Source organism: Phocoena phocoena, chromosome 14 (genome assembly GCF_963924675.1).
Source record: "Phocoena phocoena chromosome 14, mPhoPho1.1, whole genome shotgun sequence".
In the NCBI taxonomy this organism is placed as follows: Eukaryota; Metazoa; Chordata; class Mammalia; order Artiodactyla; family Phocoenidae; genus Phocoena; species Phocoena phocoena.
Genome location: NC_089232.1, coordinates 19,121,360 through 19,142,443, shown reverse-complemented (window position 1 = coordinate 19,142,443; position 21,084 = coordinate 19,121,360). Strand labels below are relative to the sequence as shown.

At 37.8% G+C, this 21,084-nt stretch overlaps 1 protein-coding gene across 5 annotated transcripts in view; it reads left to right on the top strand.

The window, feature by feature from the left end:
* Window positions 1-20,710, top strand: part of CTNNA2 (catenin alpha 2) — a 1,049,032-nt gene extending 1,028,322 nt beyond the window's left edge. For all 5 annotated transcript variants that reach the window (XM_065891313.1, XM_065891311.1, XM_065891310.1 and 2 more), the window contains one exon: window positions 20,423-20,710. In XM_065891313.1, the coding sequence (XP_065747385.1) occupies window positions 20,423-20,710 (288 nt within the window). The remainder of the gene's footprint in view (window positions 1-20,422) is intronic.
* Window positions 20,711-21,084: the final 374 nt, after the last annotated feature.

Here is a 21,084-nt window from a genome sequence, read left to right as displayed (position 1 = left end):
TTATATGTATACATATATCTATTTCACTTTGTTGTTCGGCAGAAAATAGCACAGCATTGTAAAGCAATTATACTCCAATAAAGTTGTTAAAAATATATTATGTTCTCTTAAGGTAGATGTTAAAATTATAAGCAAGGTATTGCTATTCGATGTGAATTTGGAAACCAAGTCTGTCTTTTATCATCTGGGAGATATTGGGTAACATTGCTAATCTCTGAGCTTTTGCTTTTGATTTAGAAATTGGAATAGTAATACCGTTTAGAGGGACAACAGGACGATTGCATGTAGTAAATGCCTCAATTATTATTAAACTAAGATACATTGAGGGCTTAGTATGTTCCATGCACTGTGCTAAGCATTTGAAATGCACTCTGCAATGTGTTTTCAAAATCATTCTGTGGAAGAGATACTGTCATCCCCATTAAAAATATTAGGAAAACGAGGTTCAGAGAATTTGAGTAACTTCCTGGAGGTTACAAAGTTAGTGATTGATATACTGTAGTGCTTCCAGGAAGACTCTCTTGATATTCTCCCACAGTGTGATGTGTTTTCTATCATTCCTGGTATGGAATGCAGTGTAGGAACTTATTTAATTATATATATATATATATATATATATATATATATATATATATATATATATATATATATATATATATATATATATATCCCTAGCTAGTCTGTGAGCTCTATAAGGATAGGGAATGTGTCTGAATGTTCTTAATTTTTTCCCTGATTTCTTGCACAATGAGCACATAATGTGTGCTTAATAGGATAGCTTCTTGGCCGTACCTTTTTTCATTGTAGTAAGTTATCACACTGAAAAATCCTAGTAAATGATTCTTAAGTCTATCATTCATTCATGCTTGCATTCGTTTATTCCCACATGAAAACACCTGAGTTTATTTTAAATACTGGATTTCAAAGTGCATTGTCTACCTAAGATTTAGGGCCCAAAATCAAGTAATTAATTTTTTAGCTAACTTAATTTTTGAAATTTACTTTGTTATATTTCCTAGTACTTTAAGTAGACTAACAAAAAAAAAAAGATTATGGTATGGAAACATATAGAATTTCTTTCAAAACAGCTGAATTAATCAAATTAATCATTTATTTAAAAAAAGGAATTTAAAATAAGGGCTAAAGTGACATGGCTTGTTTCATTTGCCCTCTCACATGAAGGTTATGTTATATTAAAATGCTAATTTATTTAGATGTGAAATATGACTTTTTAATTAAGTATCCTAAATTATTAATGCCCAATAATAATATTTATAATTCATGTATTTTAATTAAATTTAGATTCAGCTACATATGATAAAACATCAAATATTTATTTCTCTCTCACATAGAATAAGTCTATAGGTGGTTCAGGTCTGGTATAGTAATCTCAGAGTCATCAAGGACCCAGACTCCTTCTGACTTTATGCTCTGCTCCACTTGAGGAGCAGTGGAGGCTTCTGTTCTCAAGTTCATCTTTTGGTCCAAGTTGACTGCTAGTGCTGCATCTTCCCATATCCCATACAAGAAGAAGAAAAGAGGTGAGAGGGCAAAATGGTGTGCTTCCTAGCTGTGTTAACACCCTTTAAAATATTTCCCAGGAACATCTGTGCCCCTACCCCAATTATGTCTACGTATATCATATGACAAATTTGAAGAAAATGGGAAGAATTGGGCATGGAGTGGCAGTTCTTACCCGTCTATACTCTCCATTCAGTGGCACACAAACTGAATTCTGACTTCTGGTAGTTGCTTGACCCAGCTGAGCCCCATTTTTCTCAACTGTAAAGTGAAAATTACACTAGTATCTACTTTGTTGCATTGTTTTTAGTGTTAATGTGTGCCACAGACCTAGTACAAGGCCCAGAATGTAGAAGTTCCAAATAAATTGGTAGCTAACTTTATTTTTCATTACCTTGTCTCTTCCCAAAGATGATGGTCTTTTTGATGATGTAGGTGCCCTCTTGCCCTCTTTCATCATGTCTACCAATCAAGCCACTGGATATACAGTAGTGAAGAACCAGCCAAAGTCTCTGCCCTCATAGAAATTGCAATTTTTTGTCATTGAGAGTCCTGAAGGAATCACTACAGAGAGGTGATAGCTGAAAATACAGAAGGGAATGACTTCAACAGAGAAGTGAAGTAATGATTCTTATATTTCAATCTGTAGAAGAATCACATGTGCAGCAAATAAAAATGGAGATTCCTAGGCTTTCCCTTCACAGTTCTGAAGCTCACGCCTGAGATCAGGAATCTGTATTCTATTTCTAAACGTTCTGGATGCAGATACACATGGATCACACTGTAAAATTCTGGTCTAGGAAGGAGGGAGGAGTGAGGCTATGGTGAGAGCTTCCCAGGGCTTTAAGTCAGTTTCGACACTTTCTTAGACCTCATGGCTTGTCTCATTAGGCTATTTCATTCTAGCTTAATCTAAATAATTCTTAGTTGTGAGAAGTTGTTGTGGTTGTTCACTGTATAGTATGTTTGGCAAGATCACTGGCATTTCCCCACTAGATGCTTGTAGTGGGGAAATTGCCCCAGATGAGCACCATAGATCTGGTTGAAATCTCGATTTTTCACCTAGAATATACATACTATTTGAAATGGAGCCTTTTATTTCTTCCTTCTGGAAGGGTGGAAGATGGAATATACAATGGTTCCAGATTCATCTGCCAAATGCCCATTCGTAGCCTGGCATCGGGGTGTGGGTGTGCATTTTTCTAGAAGCGAGACTCCTGAGAACCCATCACGGTCATTCTCTGGCCATAAACTTCATACATCTTTTAAAGATCTCCATCCATCTTCCTTGTTGGTTACCCCCAAATATTCCTGTCTTAGAGATACAGGCATTTCTACTCTCAAAGGCAATTCAGGACTCTGATAAGAATGTGTTTAAAAGAAAGTTAAGTGAATTTACTTCAGTTTCTTGCTTTTTACAAACAAGGGTATTGAGTTTAAAACAATTCAATTTTTTTTTTTTTTTTTTTTTTTTTAGCGGTACGCGGGCTTCTCACTGTTGTGGCCTCTCCCGTTGCGGAGCACAGGCTCCAGACGCGCAGGCTCAGTGGCCATGGCTCACGGGCCCAGCCGCTCCGTGGCATATGGGATCTTCCCGGACCGGGGCACAAACCCGTGTCCCCTGCATTGGCAGGCGGACTCTCAACCATTGCGCCACCAGGGAAGCCCAAATCAATTGTTTTTATAACACCATTTTTGTTAAACAAAACATTTTCACATATTGCTTTATTCTCTCTGTATACATTTTAATCCTTGTATGATGAGATAGATAATAAGTACCTTTTTAAAAATAAGGAAGAAAAACAAAGTGATAATTTATATTTTTTCCTTTAAAAATAATATTAAGAAATGCATCAGGCTAATGGTCTTGAGATTCAAATTAATTATGTGAGTGTTTTTGAGATAATATTTATGATAAGTTACTGCAATGCTGAAATTAGTGCTAGCTGAGCCCTTGAAACCAAGCAAATTGTAGGTAAACATTGAATATATTTCATAGTTTAGCATTAATTCGTTTTAAAGAGAAGGTTGGAGAGCTGTAACAGGTGGTGACTCTAGATGAAACAGAGATCACTCTTTCTTTCAAAGCTGTAGTTGTAGTGTATTTGAAATATTTACCATGGCAGTTTTTTAGTGTATCAGGTAAAGAAATAATGAGGTAGACTTTAAATCTTATAATAAATATGGAGGTGATTTAACTTTGTCAAAGGCTAGATTCACAGGGACTCCAAGATAGGGATTGTGCCTTGAGGAAACTTTCATCTTAGTATTAGGTAGGATTTTCAGTAGGGGCAAGATACTGTATCAGACTCTCTCCAACACTTTAATGTTTATCTTTGTTCACTGGTTAAAAGTTGTCATTTCATTGGAAGTTTACAAAGTACTTTTTTTTTTTTCAAAGAAGTTTTCCAATTTCATAGATTTGAGGCTTGCTTTCAAAGGAACCATTAATATCCTTTCTATGATTTATGGCAATACTGTTATGCATGTCCAGTCTTTTGAGGATACTTTGTCTTTTAATCTGTGATTTTGAAAGTTTCTCGTATAGCTCAACCTCTTTTGCAAGAGAACAGACAATACGTTGTCCATCCGTAGAGGTTCTTTGTTGGACCAAAGAAATAATATTTCCAGTTTTAGATTGAAGGGAACCCTCCGGTGTTTTTGCTGTATTTTTCCTAAAGTACTCACTCCAGGAGAAACAGATTATAAGGTTCCAAACCAGGCCAAGCCCTGGCAGGCACTTGTAAGGGGACATATTCTAGCTTCTCAGGGGAACCACCTTAAATGCTCTTTATTTCTTATTTTGTTCAAAAACAATTGGAGCTGCAGTGTATTATTAAATACACTACACCTGGGAACAGAAGTCATACACTTAAAATTCCTGGTAATTGTCTTATTAGCTAGCAAGTTACTTTTCTTTAAGCCTCCATTCCCTCATGTATCAAACAGTAAGGATAAAGGGATGTATCATTTTTTGGGGGGGATAGAGTGAAGATTAAGTGATGTAAAATATTGGCTGGGATGCTCAATATATATTGAATCTGGAAAATATCCAAAGTACATTAACCCAATACAGAGAAGTATTAGTCAAATTTTATCAGTAGGCTGCTCTTACAGATCAGTTTAAGAGGCAGCCTGAACTAAGAATCCATCACCCAACTGACTAAACACTGGGGACGTATATACCCAATCCTGCTGTGGCTTATGTGGTGCTAGCCAGAACATGATAATAAAGGGACAGGAAGTACTTGTTCATAAATAGCAAGAAGTCTAGTTCTGAGACAAGACTTTCACATGCACACAAAGCCTTTGAAGACAAAGCAGCAAATAAGTAACTAATTATTTCATGCCAGCAAGAAATGTAACAGGAATTGAGCTGCAATCACCAAGGATAGCTCCATGGATGCTCATATTACAAGAATGGTTTATCTTTATTTTTTGGCTGACCTTTATTTCTTTTAGGAATGCACTCCACAGTCCGTTTTTGGGTCCCCAATAGCAGGTTCCTCTGTTACATTTATTTTGAGAATGACATTTCCTGAGCATTCTCCAAAAAAGGGAAAAATTAGATTGTAACTAGACCACCTCACCCATATTTCAGCCCTAGTCATCCCCACTGCCAGGTGGAAAAGAAAGCTTATCTCATTTTGGAAGTACCTTGTTCTTGTCTTGTTAAGGCTTATGGTACTCTCACCCTGGGTGTCTATTGGAATACCCTTCCCTGTGCAGACTTTCTTGGGCCTGAGTTACCCAGGTGGTCCAATAAATTATGATGAAGATTCTAAAAGGACTCACCCAAGGTACCCAGAACTTATGTAATAATCTTTTATAGTGACATACTTACTTAAAACTTTAAAAAGTTTACTTTTAAAACTGGTGAAAATATATTGGTATCAATAACCCCATTTTACAGCTGAAGAAGCAGAAGCTCAGAGAGGTTACAAGAGTACCCCAAACTTTCCTAGTCAGCAGCTAGCACAGCCAAGATTAGAGCCAATTTCTCTTTGTGCTGTTGTGCTTTGCGCATTTGAAGGATGTTGCTTGTCCCTGTCCCCCTTAGACTAGTAGCTGAACAAGAAATACAGGATATAGTATCAGTCAGATAGTATACATGATGGTAACAACTAAGATATGTTGTGTTCTTAAAAACTATGTCAGCCTTACATAATATCATGGTGCCCATTGTGTGGTTGAGTAAAAGGCTTTGTTGTAGAAATTTAGAATAAAAAAGTTTTTTTCATAAACTTTGTGTAAATAGCAAGTGGTATATGTGGTGGCTAGTGGGAAGGAGAATTAGATATTGTATTTGATCAAGTTTTCTTTGAAAATGTAAGTGACTTTTTAGTGGCTGGCAAGAAAACGAGTAAGTAGGAGATGAAGTCCTCACTATGTGCCTAATTCATATCTCATGTGAATCGTGATTGCAGGACTGGAAGTTGGTGTGACCTTTTATTCCTTTATGACTTAAGGAAATCCACTTCATTACTGCTTGGTCACATGATTCATATTTATGAATAGTTAAAAGCCACCATAATTCATACTGAGCTCCAGATAAATGGAACCAATAGCCAGGAATAGAGAGTTCAGGGCAGGAAAACACTAAGATGGATTTGCCTGGTCAAAGAAGATTGCATGTAGTGTGTCACATGGGTAAACTGAAGCTGAGTTCTACCAGATATGAGTTTGTGAACCCAAGTTCACGAAGAACTTAATTTTTCTCTATTTCCTTTTATGTAAAGAATGAATGATGGTATCTATCTTATACGTCTTAGAGATCATTTATTAAGTCCCCAGAGCTATACCTAGCAAACACAGCTCAGTGCTTCACAGACACTGGTACTGTTAATGAGAGAGATGATCCTTAAAGAAAGCCCAGTATTTTATACACAGAAAGTAATAAACACAAATAATTGAATTATGGATGTTTTCTGAGCAAAGGATGATCCTGAAGCTATACCACTGAGGGGAAGAGGTCATAAGACTTTTATTGTAGCTAGATAACATTTACTTTGTATATTATGTCCCTAAATCCCACTGTCCTGCTAATATTTTGCCGTTGGGTACTCTTCCATGGAAGAATAAACAGATTGATGACATGGGGAGTTGGGTACTGAACTAGGCATTGTGCCCTACCTTTCCGTCTTTGGACAAGATTTGTTTTCTCTTACTTCCTTATCTATATATTTGCAATTATTCAACAACATTCAGCAAATATTTATGGAAGACCCATATGCTAGACACTGTTTTAGGTGTTTGGGATATAGCTTGGGGTGAGGGACAATAAACCCATGAAAATAATATTTGTTAGATGATGACGAGTGTATGAAGAAATACTAAAGTGGAAAGAGGAGGAGTTAATGGTGGGAATGGAGTTGCAATTTGGAAAGAGAAGTTTTCACTGAGATACTGATATCTGATTAAATATCTGATGGAGTTTAGCGACCAAGCTTTACAGGTGTCTGAGGGAAGAGCATTCTAGGCAGAAGGAAAAAGTATAAAGGCACTGAAGGGCAAGCATGACTGGTCTGTCTGAGCAATAATCAAGAGAGCAACGTTTTATTTATTTATTTATGGCTGCGTTGGGTCTTTGTTGCTGTGTGTGGGCTTCTCATTGTGGTGGCTTCCCTTGTTGTGAAGCATGGGCTCTAGGCATGTGGACTTCAGTAGTTGTGGCACGTGAGCTCAGTAGTTGTGGCTCATGGGCTCTAGAGCACAGGCTCAATAGTTGTGGCACATGAGCTTAGTTGCTCCGCGTCATGTGGGATCTTCCTGGACCAGGGCTCAAACCCATGTCCCCTGCATTGGCAGGTGGATTCTTAACCACTGCACCAGCAGGGAAGTCCCCAAGAGACCAATATTTAGTAGTGGAGTGAACAACAGAGAAATCAGAACTATTGGTAACCAGATATTATGACCTTGAAGGCCACTGTGATAGTCTTGGATTTTACTCAGATTGAGATGGGGCACCATTGGACGATGTTGAGAAGAAAAGCAATATTATTTGAGTTTATGTAACAGGACTATTCTGGCTCCTGTTAAAGGGAGGAAAGAGTGAGGAGCAAGGAAACTAGTTAGGGGAAGATATTGAAACAACCTAACAAGAGATTCTGTTGGGGCTTGGCCATGGTGGTAATAGTGGAGAAGGTGAGAAAAGGTCAAATATTGGATATATTTCAAAGATGCTGCTGACAGACTATGATGGAAGATTGGATGCTGGGTCAGAGAGAACAAGGTGTAATATAAAATTCTGGGTTTTTAACCTAAACAGTTGGAAGAATTATGTTGTCAATAACTGAGACTAAGAAGACAGTGGGAAGAGCAGATAGCTCGTACTTGTCTCTGGAATGTTGGGAAGAGTCATTAAGAAAAGTCTGACGAAACTTAGGTTATTCTCTAAATGTTGAGAGGTCTTTGTGAAAGTAACAACTTTTGCAAGAACTTGAAGTAGGATCCAGATGGAAGTTAAGTACTTAACAACTCACTGTGTTCTAAGTAAGATAGGAAAACTTTACCTGAATCTGTGACAATGTACACAGTGAACACTTGGAAATTAATTAAATATGTGATGAAACTGGTAGCGAGTTTACAACTCACAATGAGAAAAGTAGTGGCCAGGAAAAAAGAAAAGTATTTGGAGAGTATTATTCTATGTCTACTCAAAGAAGGTTTCAAAGTAGGCAGAAAAGTGTATTCAATTATGAAAAGCCATGGGTTAACTGCTCAAATTTAAAACTAATTTAATTAAAATTACTGACTTTAAAAGATGCATTATACTGAAGACCTCTTATGAGCCCTTGAATAATGATATCCATTTTTTTTTGTTGTTATTCTCATTTCTGTAATAAAAGAAGAGTTGAGGGCTTCCCTGGTGGCACAGCGGTTGAGAGTCCACCTGCCGATGCAGGGGACACGGGTACGTGCCCCGGTCCGGGAAGATCCCACATGCCATGGAGCGGCTAGGCCCATGAGCCATGGCTGCTGAGCTTGCGCGTATGGAGCCTGTGCTCCGCAACAGGAGAGGCCACAGCAGTGAGAGGCCTGCGTACCGCAAAAAAAAAAAAAAAAAAAGAAGAAGAAGAGTTGAAATTTTAGGTTGATGTAGTGAATTATTTTGTATAGTTACATATATGTCTAAGATTTCACATCAGTTTTCTGCATTATATTTAAGAGATTATTCTTTATGAATTATACAAGGAGAGCCATATGCTAATGAGGGAGAAACAATATTAATATACCCCTGTTAATCAAAGCATAGCCTTTGGGGGGAGGGTTCGAAGGCCCATAGTGGATATGGTAAATGGGTTTAACCTTGATTGCTCACTCTTATCAATTGCTAGCGATTGACTGCAGTGTGTTTTGAGAAGAAATCTGAGATCTTGTCTAAGATCAATAGAACAAAGGACTGTTATTGACTGGATGTGCCTGATAAAGGTACCAATGAAGAAATGGTAGCAAGTATGTCACACATGAACCATCCTTGCCTTCACTAAAAGAGGCATTTCTGGAAGAGGCTTGGAGTATTGACAAGTATGGCTTGTTTAAAGGTTACCCATTCTGTTTTTGTTTTGTTTCGTTTGTTTCTTTTGAACCTAACTTACTTCTTGGTACCTCCTGGTCTTTCCAGACTGTAGTCTAGGCAATGTCCTCTCTTTATAGTTTGACTTTTAATTATCCTGGATTTTTTGGTTAGTCTATTTTCAAGACCTGGCCTTTGCTAATTTATTTGGTTAATAAATATGAACAAAATATAACCAAATGCAGCAAGATTGGTATGCTTAAGTTTTGGGAAGCTGGGTGGATGAAACTTTCAAGCACCCCCGAAGAATATGTAGATTCAACACTGTGAGTCTATTGGTGGGTTAAGATAACGAGATAAGCTGATCTCAGTTGAAGACAGCAGGTGTTAGGTCCAATGGGCTAAAAATTTAAAATAGCCCATTTTATAGAACAATGGATTTAAGACTTTAGGAAACAAATCTAGGAAACACAACTGTATTTTGATGGAGTTGAAGCACAGGGCTTGGGAGGTTGACCTTCAGTGTTTGATGTGCAGAAGAGGGAACTGTGTTTGAGGTAGCTTAGGACACTCTCAGCTGGGTTCTGACGACAATATAAGAGTTGAATTAATTAGGCTGTTGAACTTCCCAGGTAACATTATTATGCTTTTCAATAAGAAATATCTAGAAATAATATCTTAACCAAAACAAAGAGTATGATTTTTTTTTGAAGAGCCTGAATTTTTGAAATGTTAGGCCCTATATGTGGTTGGATAAAATATTTTATACTCTTTATTTTGATGCCTCTCAAATAAGATCTTTAAACATTACTTTCCAGGACCAGATTGGCTTCCCTCCGCCTCCTACTAGAGCCATCTTGACTTTTCAACTATCCAGTCTTTCTCCAACCCCTATAAGCCCTAAATGTTCTTAGATATTTTGGGTGCCATGCATAAATCCCCCATGTTTTCTTATACTGAATCTTGAGCCCTCCTTTCCTCCATCTAAAAGATTCAGTAGTGCTACAAAAGATACAACTTACCATGCTTTTCTATTCTCCTTGTGAACTTCTCCATGTCTTTATCAGTACAACATTAAAACTGTAATAATCAGGCATTGAGAACAAGCCAAGGTGACAGTAGCTTCAGTAAGAAGAAGGTTAGAGAGAGTCCAAAATGCTGGATTGGGTGGATGGAGGGTGTGGAGAAACCTTGAGAGGAGAAAGTAGAGGAGGAGGAGGTGGAAATGGAAAATATGATTTTAAAAATACCCTTTATAAAAAGACTCAAACAGTGATTTAAGGAAAGGTGGATGACAGTAATAATAAAAGCTTATGATTTGCTAAGGACCTCCATGTGCCAGGCATTCAGCTTCAAGGGTATTATCTCATTTAATACTTAATAATCCTAGAAAGTGCTTTTTTGCACTTTTACTTTAGAGAAAGATAAGAAAGAGTTTCAGGTAGAGCTAGGTTAAGTAGCTCTCCCAAGATCACACAGCCAGTGATTAGACCCATCAGGTTTGAACTCAGGTTTTGAGTCCAAAGTCCAAGATCCAAGCTTTTCTTCACTGTAAGAGAGGAAAAGATAGAACAGGATGGAGTAACAGGGAGAGTTGGAAGTGGAGCATGAAATGTAAGAATGCATTGCCAGAGGGGAGAGAATGTACAGGACTTGGAAGAATGGGGTGGAAAGAGGGTACTAGAATCCTGAGGAGGGGTAGCAAACACTCCTTGGGGAAGGGGTCTTTTCTGCTGCTCTTTACTCTCTTCATCCAGGACTCAGGTAGCAACAGAGGTTTTGACCAGCTCTTTCCACACACCTGATGAGGAGAGAGTTATGGGCTGGATGGCAGTTTAGTTTCCCCAACATATGAATAATGCCACATGATACAACTGTTAGTGATTGAATGTGGAGAGGAGTGAACAGATGGTGAAGAATAATCCAGGCTTCCAGATTATGCTCCCTTCCCAGGCACAACCCTCCATCAACCAGCACCCAAACCTGTGGTCCTTGACTCTTTGGATTTATTCTTCACTTAGTAGTTGCACATTGTATTCTGGAGCCTAGGAGCTGTTTTGTAAGGTGTTAAATGGCCTTTATCACTTATCAACAAATATACCATGACCATGCAAAGTTCAGCATTTCTGAGAGTACTGGGCCCATTGGTGGCTCTTTGATTCATTTTGTGAAGACATATTTCTCTTGGATTCTTGGGCAGTGGCTTGTCTTACATTTGCCTCCCAGTAATGGTAATGCAGAATAGTGTGGGAGAATGAGGGAAATAAAGGGATCAAACGTGGTGACCTTCTGCTAGCTGGCTGCCCCATACGGAAGGCAAAAAGGAGCTGTAGCCCTTTGAAAGTCTGAACCTTGGTTGATGAAGACACGATGATTCTTATGATCAGAGATGACAAAATCAATGCATGGAATATGTATGTGACATAAAGATATTCCTACCCAGGAATATCTCCCAGTTTGTAATATATGTATATATATATCCATCCATTGGCGCATGGTTTCTTGTTGGATTTATTTCCTATGCTTCTGTTGTTATGTGAAAACCTCTGGGCCAGGAGATCCTGATGTGTAGGAAAAGGAACAGTATGGGAAGGCAGAAATATAGAAAAGGGAGGTGGGGACTTCCTGGAGGAATAGAGATGCCTGTTCATAACTTTCCAAGGAGTAACACATCCCAATACTCCCATTTCTCCTTGGGATTCCAAGGTTAGCAAAAATGCCTTGTTTGGGGTTGAGCAAAAACTGTTCTGCTTTAAATGGTGAGGGAAAAAATGGCTCTAAGCTATATTTAGGAAATTTGTTGACTGTAATTAAGCCTTCATGGGAATCCCCAAGGTTTACTTACCTATAATTGAAAAAATGCAAATGAAGACAGTTAATCAGTGGACTGGCTGACTAAGAAGTACTACCTACCTCAATGAATTAGAAAGGAAAACACAAATATGTCCAGTTGATAAAGTTACCTGAGAACCAATTGGTAAATTTCTCAGCAACACTGGAGCTTTTTTTTTTTTAGCCTGGCTGAGATTGCAGTGCTTGTCTGCTAAGGCCTTTGCCAACTTCATCTTGAGCCATTACAGACATATTTCCCAACAACTGGCCTTCAGCCTTGGGAAAGCACCAGCTGCCTCCCTGGCAGCACTCAAGGAATCCCTGCAGAAAAAATAACAGACCTTTTCTCCTCCTTTCTGCTGTGATTGAGCCACTACTTAAAGTTGAAAAACATTTACTTTTCAAGATCCTGTAATCAAATGGGAACACCCTTGGGATTAAGCCAACTCTTCAGGAGTTAGCCTACAGTATTCTTGCTTCCAGTTTTCAAGGATTAGTACATATTCTAATATTAACAGATTTAATGCAGTTTATTTTTTGTTTTAATGATCGTCACAGCCATACCTGTGATGGTCATTTTCACTTCAGACATCATACTTGTTAGTATATTCAGCTAATTTTTACCCTCTGATTTAAAATCATCCCCAAAATGCTTTGTACTTCTGTTCATACTTATGTCTTCAGCTTAATTATTTCATTAATTAGCAACTCATACTGTGGTGTCAGTACAAATTCACAATTTGTCCCTTAAAGTCAGCTATGGGAAAAAAGATTAAATGCTGCATCATTTAAATAAAAAAATACTTGTTCGAGGTTGATTAGTAGTAACAGAAACAGAAAATATTAAACAATTTAAATATAGAAGTATCTGTGTTATAAACTATATCAAGTTGTCTTTGACAACTTTTTCAAAATATGACCTCTTGGATGAGGGAGGTAAAGAAGTTTCCTTTCTCATGCCACTGAGCATATTCTTAAAGAGCAAGGTGCTGTGATTGATTAGTAATGCCTGCCATGGACACCATAGCGGTGAGTGCAAATTACTGCCCTATGTTCAACACTGTCACTGTCTTAACAAGAAGGAATTCAGCTTTGCTAATTTATTTCATTGTTGATGTTTGATGAGGAAGAGTGTGTAGACTAGGACACTGAAATGAGGGTTTACCACATAGGAATAATCTTTTTTGTATTCATGTAAACATCCATGAAGTGGGGAAAGATGTGATTAGGCTAAACCTTTTCACCATATCTTTGTTTGCTTCAGTTATTTATTACCCTGGACTTGCTAGCATTTTATAAAAGTGTTATTGATATAGACTCTGGAAAATGTAGGGAGATATTTCAAGGTATTTCAAATGTATCACAGTTTCTAAGGGGATCAAATATCTCTTCAAATCCTCATGGATTTTTCAAACATGAAATGTTCTTCTTGGCAGATAATAGGCTGCAATGCTGTGGGTTTCTAACCTCCCATTCATTAACAGCAAAACTGACTTGTAGCAAAGTCTCTTTTTTTTTTTTTTTTTTTTTTTTCCTGCAGGTAATTTGTGACTCCTTTTGGAGAGATAACTGTTTAAATATAAATAAATGGCCAGCTCCAATAGAGAGATTCCAGTTTTCTCAGGGTATTTACTTTCAATTTATTATCAATTCTTCCAGCACAACTTCCTCCCCTCAAAACACTACCCCAGGCCTGCATATGTATAGTGGAGGCCCATTAAAATATTTCTTGTTCTTATATGTTAAACACTAAGTTAGTCCCATTAAAAGATCTTGCACATGGTTAAAATAGACTCTACCCATTTTAGCATTCTCAAAGTCATTAGCACTATCAGTTATTATTTGAAAAGATTAGAATAAAAGAGTCTAGGCCCAAATGGGACTAGGTTACCGTTCCCAGGCACTTCTAAGCTTTTCAAGGTAATCACTCCTTGGCTTTTATATTTCAAAATCACCTTCAAAATGATTTGGTTTATTTTATTCAATTTAGCTTAGCCAGTAATCCAATGACATTTGCATTATTTTTAATGCAAGGACGGATTGCTTTGTACTTGGGATTTGCATGAACTACCATTTATGGTTCATTATTTTGTGGTAATAGATAATCAGCTTTTTGGAAATAGATTCATTTCCAGGTTATATTTCTATCTCTACATGCATATTTTAAATGGATTAATGTGGAGCACAGTGAAATCCTAATTCTCTTCTCTAATTATATTCCTGACCCTCACAAATTAACATCCTAAGATGTTCACTATGTCATATGTGGTTAATCTAATGCATTTCTCTCCACCTCTTTCAGATTACTTTGCACTTTTGACAATGGTATTATTTTTTTAATTTGGGGTGAGGGTGTTTTTTTAAAGCCAGTTGTTAAATCTAAACTGCATTAGCTTTATTGCTGGTTGGCCCCAGGAGGATCACCATTATTATCAAGGGTGAAGGATTGCTAATTACCTAACAGAATCGAAAGTAGCCTTGGCTGTCAAAGGAATAGTTAAGATATTTCTTGATGATGTTATGTCTTAGATTATTAAAAGAATATTGATTTTGATCTTGAAAGTATAATGCAGAGAAAAATTTTAGTAGATTTATTGGACTTTTTGACCTGTGGGAAGAATATGGATTTAATATCTCATTCCACATTCTATTAGCTCTCTCTGTAGAAACACTAAATAAGAAATGTGAAGGGAAGAAAAAATCAGACAGAAATTGACATAAATTATATACTTACTGTATGCAGAACTGGGAAGACCAATATGGTCTCAATATGTGGTTTCTTACATCTTGCTCCCTGAATTCCACTCACAGAATTTCAACTCTTCCTTTGATAACTCACTCTACCTATGTGTAGCACACACACACCTCACTATGTCCAAAGTTAAACTCAACAGTTCAACACTTCAGCTTCCCTCTTATTTCTATCACCTGGATGAATACATCCATATATACCAAACTGTACTAGCTAGGAATTTCAGAATTGTCCTTCTTCAGCACTCTTAACCATCCAGGCATGAACAACGTTCTATTTAACCCATTAGAAAAGTAGTAGAAAAATAGAGGGCTAGACTGTAGGGTAGAGAGTAAATGACAATTTGGTATTTCAAGAAATGCAGTTGCACTTGCATTTGAAAGAGTGTGATTTGAGTCATGCAGTCACATTTCTGTCAAATTCTGTTTCTATTGGAACTGAACACCTCTTGCAGTATAATCCCCATGTTAATGAAATAGCATGAAACATAATGACATGGTGTTTCAGAAATCTTCAGATGATCCTGTAAATTTTGAGTCATTGTAAGCACTTTTCACAATTCATAAGGAATTAAGCAGCACAAATATCAATTAATGGAAGAATCACATTTCAGGAAGTCTTCCCTCTAGTATTTCTCTCTACTCAAAATGCAAAATGAGGAAAGTGTAGGGAAAGAGAAATCTGTCTATTAGAAGTTAAGTGAGGTTAAGAAGAAGAGAGTGGTAATAGAGGCAGAAAAAGAGCCAGAAAAACCCTATAGAATTGGCTGTAAAACAGCTCTCCCGCCCTTATTTGCTTTTCATGGACTGTAATAGAACAAGATGTGAGGAAACATCTGTTGCCTTTTTAAAATAGTACTTTGATATTTTAAAAAGAATAGTGACAGAATTAGGAGAAGCCTAATTTCCGTGGTTAGGGACAGCAGACACCTATGGAATAGAATAGAGAGAATTAATCTAGTACAGCTTGATAAATTTGGGGACTATGGATTCGTCTGCCATGCTCGACACTGAGAAGCATCATAGAGCAATGGTTAGAGCATGGGCTCTGGAGTTAGGCTTCCTGAGTTTAAATCTTGGCTTTCCCACTTAGCTGAGCATAATAGTATTCCCTGTCTGAGGAGTGGATGTGAGATTGAATGAGAGAAAGGAAACTTGAGAAGTTAGTCCAGAGACTGGCTCATGGTAACATTTGCTAAATGTAAGCTATTATTATTATTTTTTTAATTAAGTAGCCACTTCTTTTAGACTTGATATAAGAATTTAATGGGCTGCCTCATAGGAATAGAAAGGCCCTTGAGCAGGAAAAGATACAAGTCTCTTTCTGTGGATAAGTCTAGTCAGTGTATATGCAAGCCAGCTTGAGGAATGGCTGGCGACAGCCCACATTTGAGACTTATTTAAGCTAGCAAGACCAGCCCAGATAAAGGCTTAGGACACTAACTAGAGTAGCTGAGCCCCACCTGAGGGTACAACAATATACAGCAGTCATTACTGCTGTATATTGAATGTACTTCATAGAAACAGAGCAAGTACAAGAAAAATCTGCAGAGATCAGATCCCAGGAACTGCTGCCGTCAAGGTGCATCCAAGCCAGGAGACCAGTCAAAAGGCCAGGAAGGATTGCTGGGCAGTAGCACATCCCAAGCCAGGAGATTTAGTTAGAAAGAATTCAGGCTCTGAGGATGAGACTAAAAATAACAGACCAGGTGAGATGGACGCTCTCACTAGACTTAGTCATGATGTTTATAGGATGCCCAGACAGAGTTAATAATTGAGATCAGTTCATTTCGAATGATAGTCAGTCACTGAAAAACAAGACCCCAGAGATTAAATGATGCTTCAGAGAAGTAATGCAATGTAGTGGTTCAGATGTTGGGCTTTGGCGAGAGAGAGTACAGGTCTTAATTCCTACTTTGCCAGTTACTACAGGGACAAGTTATCCTACCTCTCTAAGCTTTCCTTTTCTCATCTTTAAAATGGGGATAACAGTTTCTACTACAAGAATTTTTGAAACTTGAGTCATGCAAATTAATTAAAAGGACTAAGGCAATGCCAAGCACCTAGTAAGTGCTCAAGTAATGTTGGGTATTAATATTATTAGAATTTCATTAACACGTCTTGTTTGAAAATGCCCTAGTTACAGTATACACCACAAAATAGGCCACAATTATGTGAAATAAGTTTTCTTAAACCTTCCATTTAAAAATCTTCTTTCCATGTAGCTTTACTCTTTTTAATGTATTTTCTTTAGGAAGTGAATTTTTAGCAAGATGTGCCACTTGGAAACCAGGTCTCAGTGCTATTTTGGACAAGTATAAAGGAGACCCATTTTTAAATAAAACAAATTATGATTGTGCTGAAAATGATCTAAATCATTACAGTGGGTATAGGGCAAATGGTAAAATTTATCCCTGGGGAATTCAAGTTTTAAGAAGAAGTCAAATTCTGTATTAATTTTAGATTGGCCTTATTGCCTTGGAGTATATTTGTTCAGGCTTACCTGGCCCTCACCTCCTCGCTTTGCCTTGCCATGAATTCAGTACCTGCCCCACCAGGTGGCTTGAACAAAATCATTGACTTTATAATTTAGAGCTGTCTCACTGTCAACTAATGTGTTAGGTTTATTCATAGGATTCCTGTGTCAGGCTGGGAGAGCAAAGGGGTTCTGAAGAAAAAACAGGCTATCATATTTTTGCAGCAGAATTAGACACCATCTATCTGAAAATGGAATCTGTGGTAAAAATCTCCAAATTATTTGTAATTCTTCTTTTTGGATCCACTCAATTCTCCCAAGATTTGCTTTTTGGGGGACAATTTAAAATACAATAGACATATCTTGCCCTAATCTACTTCTGCTAATTCTGTTACCCCAAAGCAAATCAACAGAACTGTCCCTGATATAATATCATTCTACTCTCTCTTTACCCATAGCACACAACAAAAGTAACTAACTTTATGACTGAATTTTACTCTTTTCTGAAACCTTATAGACTTTTACAGGGAACTGTCGATTGGCCAAGGGGTATGGTATCTAGCTCCTAAAGAAACTATGACTGATGTAATCATCCCAGCATTTTGCTATCTTATCTATTTTCTTCATTATTTGTACTTCTGCCTGGGGGTATAATTGGAAAGATGAAAAAGTGAGATTCAGTTGGATAATTAGCTGTGATGTTACCAAACTTGTTGATGGTGGAAGTCCTGATATCATTGGTTGAAATAAGCCTTGAGAGAGTCTTTGGGTGTCATTAATCCAGTGGTTCTTAACCTTTGGCATGAATCAGAATCCCCTGGATTGCCAGTTTTTTTGATTCAGAAATGTGGGGATTGGCCTGAGAGAGTGCATTTCTAACAGGTTCCCAGGTGATGCTGGTTCAGAGACTGTACTTAGAGAATCACTGGACCAATCTGTGCCTGTTTTCCCTTCTGTTAACATGAATAATCTCGAATTTGCTTTTCCTTAGCTAACTTTAGAAACTTATGCTGTAAAAGTAAACATTATGGGTTAAACAGTTATTTTGGTATATGGACACCTTATACAGTGTAATAGAATTGGTAACATAACTAGTTACTCTATCCAATTGGTTGATTTAATTTGCAAAGCAATCAATTATATATTCATTGAGTCGTGGCTCTAATCCACAAATCTCAGCTTCTCTATATTATTGTGGCGTCAATGTAATACTGGCTTTTAATCATGTGTGTGTGTGTGTGGTGAAGCCTCAGTTTTATGGTATTGCAAGAAATTCTTACGTAGAAAGCTTCTTCCATTGTTTTCTCAAATAATCTGATTTTATGAGCTTTTTTATGGTAGAAGAATTGAGTTCACTTCTCATAGAATTTTTAAACTCAGAATAATGTTTATTTAGCTTTAATAAAGGATGTGGAACAGATAACAGCCGGAAAAACATAATAGTCTTTAGATATAACTTCTTTTTTTTAACATCTGTTTTGGAGTAGAATTGCTTTACAATGGTGTGTTAGTTTCTGCTTTATAGCAAGTGAATCAACTATACATATACATATATCCCCATATCTCCTCTCTCTTGTGTCTCCCTCCCATCCTCCCTATCCCACCCCTCTAGGTGGTCACAAAGAACTGAGCTGATCTCCCTGTGTTATGCGGCTGCTTCCCACTAGCTATCTATTTTATATTTGGTAGTGTATATATGTCCATGCTACTCTCTCACTTCAACCCAGCTTACCCTTCCCCCTCCCCGTGTTCTCAAGTCCATTCTCTATGTCTGCGTCTTTATTCCTGTCCTGCCCCTAGCTTTAGATATAACTTCTGATGTCCCCAGTCACTGCTTGGGACTTGCTTTGGTCACAAGAAATGACAAGTTAAGTGAAATCAGGTCACATCACATAATGGAGTCACTGTGTTTCGGGTCACTGGGCATAACACTGTTAATTACTTCATACCCAGAAGGTTGTACGCCTAGTTCCTATTCTCTAATATAACTACACCGATTACAAGTTATACAATGAACAATCTCAGCAACTAGGAGCACATTACTTAGGAACATTCTTGGATCCCTCATTTAACTGCAATGGATACATTTCCTTAGTTGCTATTACAGGTTTAATGAACAGACTACATTCAGGCATCCCTGAGGCTGGAGTAATATTTGCAGTCCAGCTGGTAATTCTTTCCTTTCACTAGGTGACATGTAGAATCCTGGCTGAAAGGGGGTCTGAGAAATGCAGTTTTGAACTTTTCCAGCTTTTGTGGTCCAGGAGTTTGAAACAGTTATCAAACGGTCTAGTATACAGTCTATAACACACTGCCTAACTGGTTAAAAGCAGAAAAGAGGTAACTTGAAAAATACCTGGTCTTAGAGTCTGGAGATGAACTTCTACACCTACTCTGCTCTAAGTTGTGACTGGTCTTAGCAATTTTAAAGCCATTCTACCCAATAGGGTGGCAGTATGGCACAGTAGTACAGTCTTTAAGGACCCCATCACTTAAGCTGTATAAACCTGTGAAAATTTCTGGACCTCTGCATGCACCAGATTTCTCACCATATAATGGCAATGATAGTGATACCTCCGTCACAGGGTCGTTGTGAGAGTTAAGTGGGGAAACAAAGTTCTTAAAATAGCATTTGGCACATCGTAAGAAATCAATATTTCATTAGCGCATGGATAAGGGGGTCTCATTGAATGTTCTTTGACCTATGCAAGCCTGAAACAACTGTTGATATTTTGTATGAGGTATATCTAAGACCTGGGAATAGTCAGGTACCGCAGCACAATAAACACCTAAGTAAAAAGTCAGCGCACCCATGGACGTATTCCTCTGCTTAGCTGCCTGCATCCCTACCAATCCTGAGCTCAAGATGGAGAAATAGTCTACAAATAGATACTTCCACTGGGAGAGCCATAAAACCCCTTATAACGTTTTATTCTTTAGTGCCTGCCAAATGCTTTTCAAACAATTGTCATTATTACCTATCAGCCTAATGCAATAACATGAGATGTTCCACTTTGGAAAACTTTTGTTACGTTGGAATTCTTACATGCCAAAAGGAGGGTTTTGTCTTTCGAGGTACTGGGACTTTAGAAAACTGTGTATCATCGAGTATCCTCTATTTTTTCTTTTTATTTTGGGATTAGGGCTAGAAGACAGGTGACTGCTTTGTAACCTATTCTCCTTATCATGTAACAATCTGCTCCTTTTTCGGCAATACTGTATACTTGCATAAACACAACATTGTTTTAACTGAGAAATTGCACCTCCATCTTCTGAATGTTGTGCCTAGGCTAACCCAAGTATATTTCATTCTTCTTCCACTCCAGCTGGACAGTGCCACATCGCTCATCCAGGCAGCTAAAAATCTGATGAATGCTGTTGTCCTCACGGTGAAAGCATCTTATGTGGCCTCAACAAAATATCAGAAGGTCTATGGGACAGCAGCTGTCAACTCACCTGTTGTGTCTTGGAAGATGAAGGCTCCAGAGAAGAAGCCCCTTGTGAAGAGAGAAAAGCCTGAAGAATTCCAGACACGAGTTAGACGAGGTTCTCAGAAGAAACACATTTCGCCTGTACAGGCTTTAAGTGAATTCAAAGCAATGGATTCCTTCTAGGATGATAGGCTTTAACAAGAAAGCTTTTTCTTTCTTTTCCTTTTCTATTCTTTTCTTTTTAATTCCATTTTTTGTATGTATACCTGCTGACTCATATGCCTCTGGCATGGGGAACTAAGGGAGCAGTGTCTGTTTGCATGTAAGATGAGATGTGATCAATACTGCTGATCCATCTGTAGCCCAGGGAGGGGACAGGGAGTTCCTGTCCCAAGGTGGCACAGAGCTGTCCTTTGCAACATTCTAGTAAAATTGGGCAAAGAGTTCATATTGCAATGTTTATGGGAGCGGGAGGGATGGGGAAAATAAACTTAACTCTACAAAAGCAAACTCTAATGCATGCAAGAATCATTAAGTTGGCAGGTATATTAATAAGC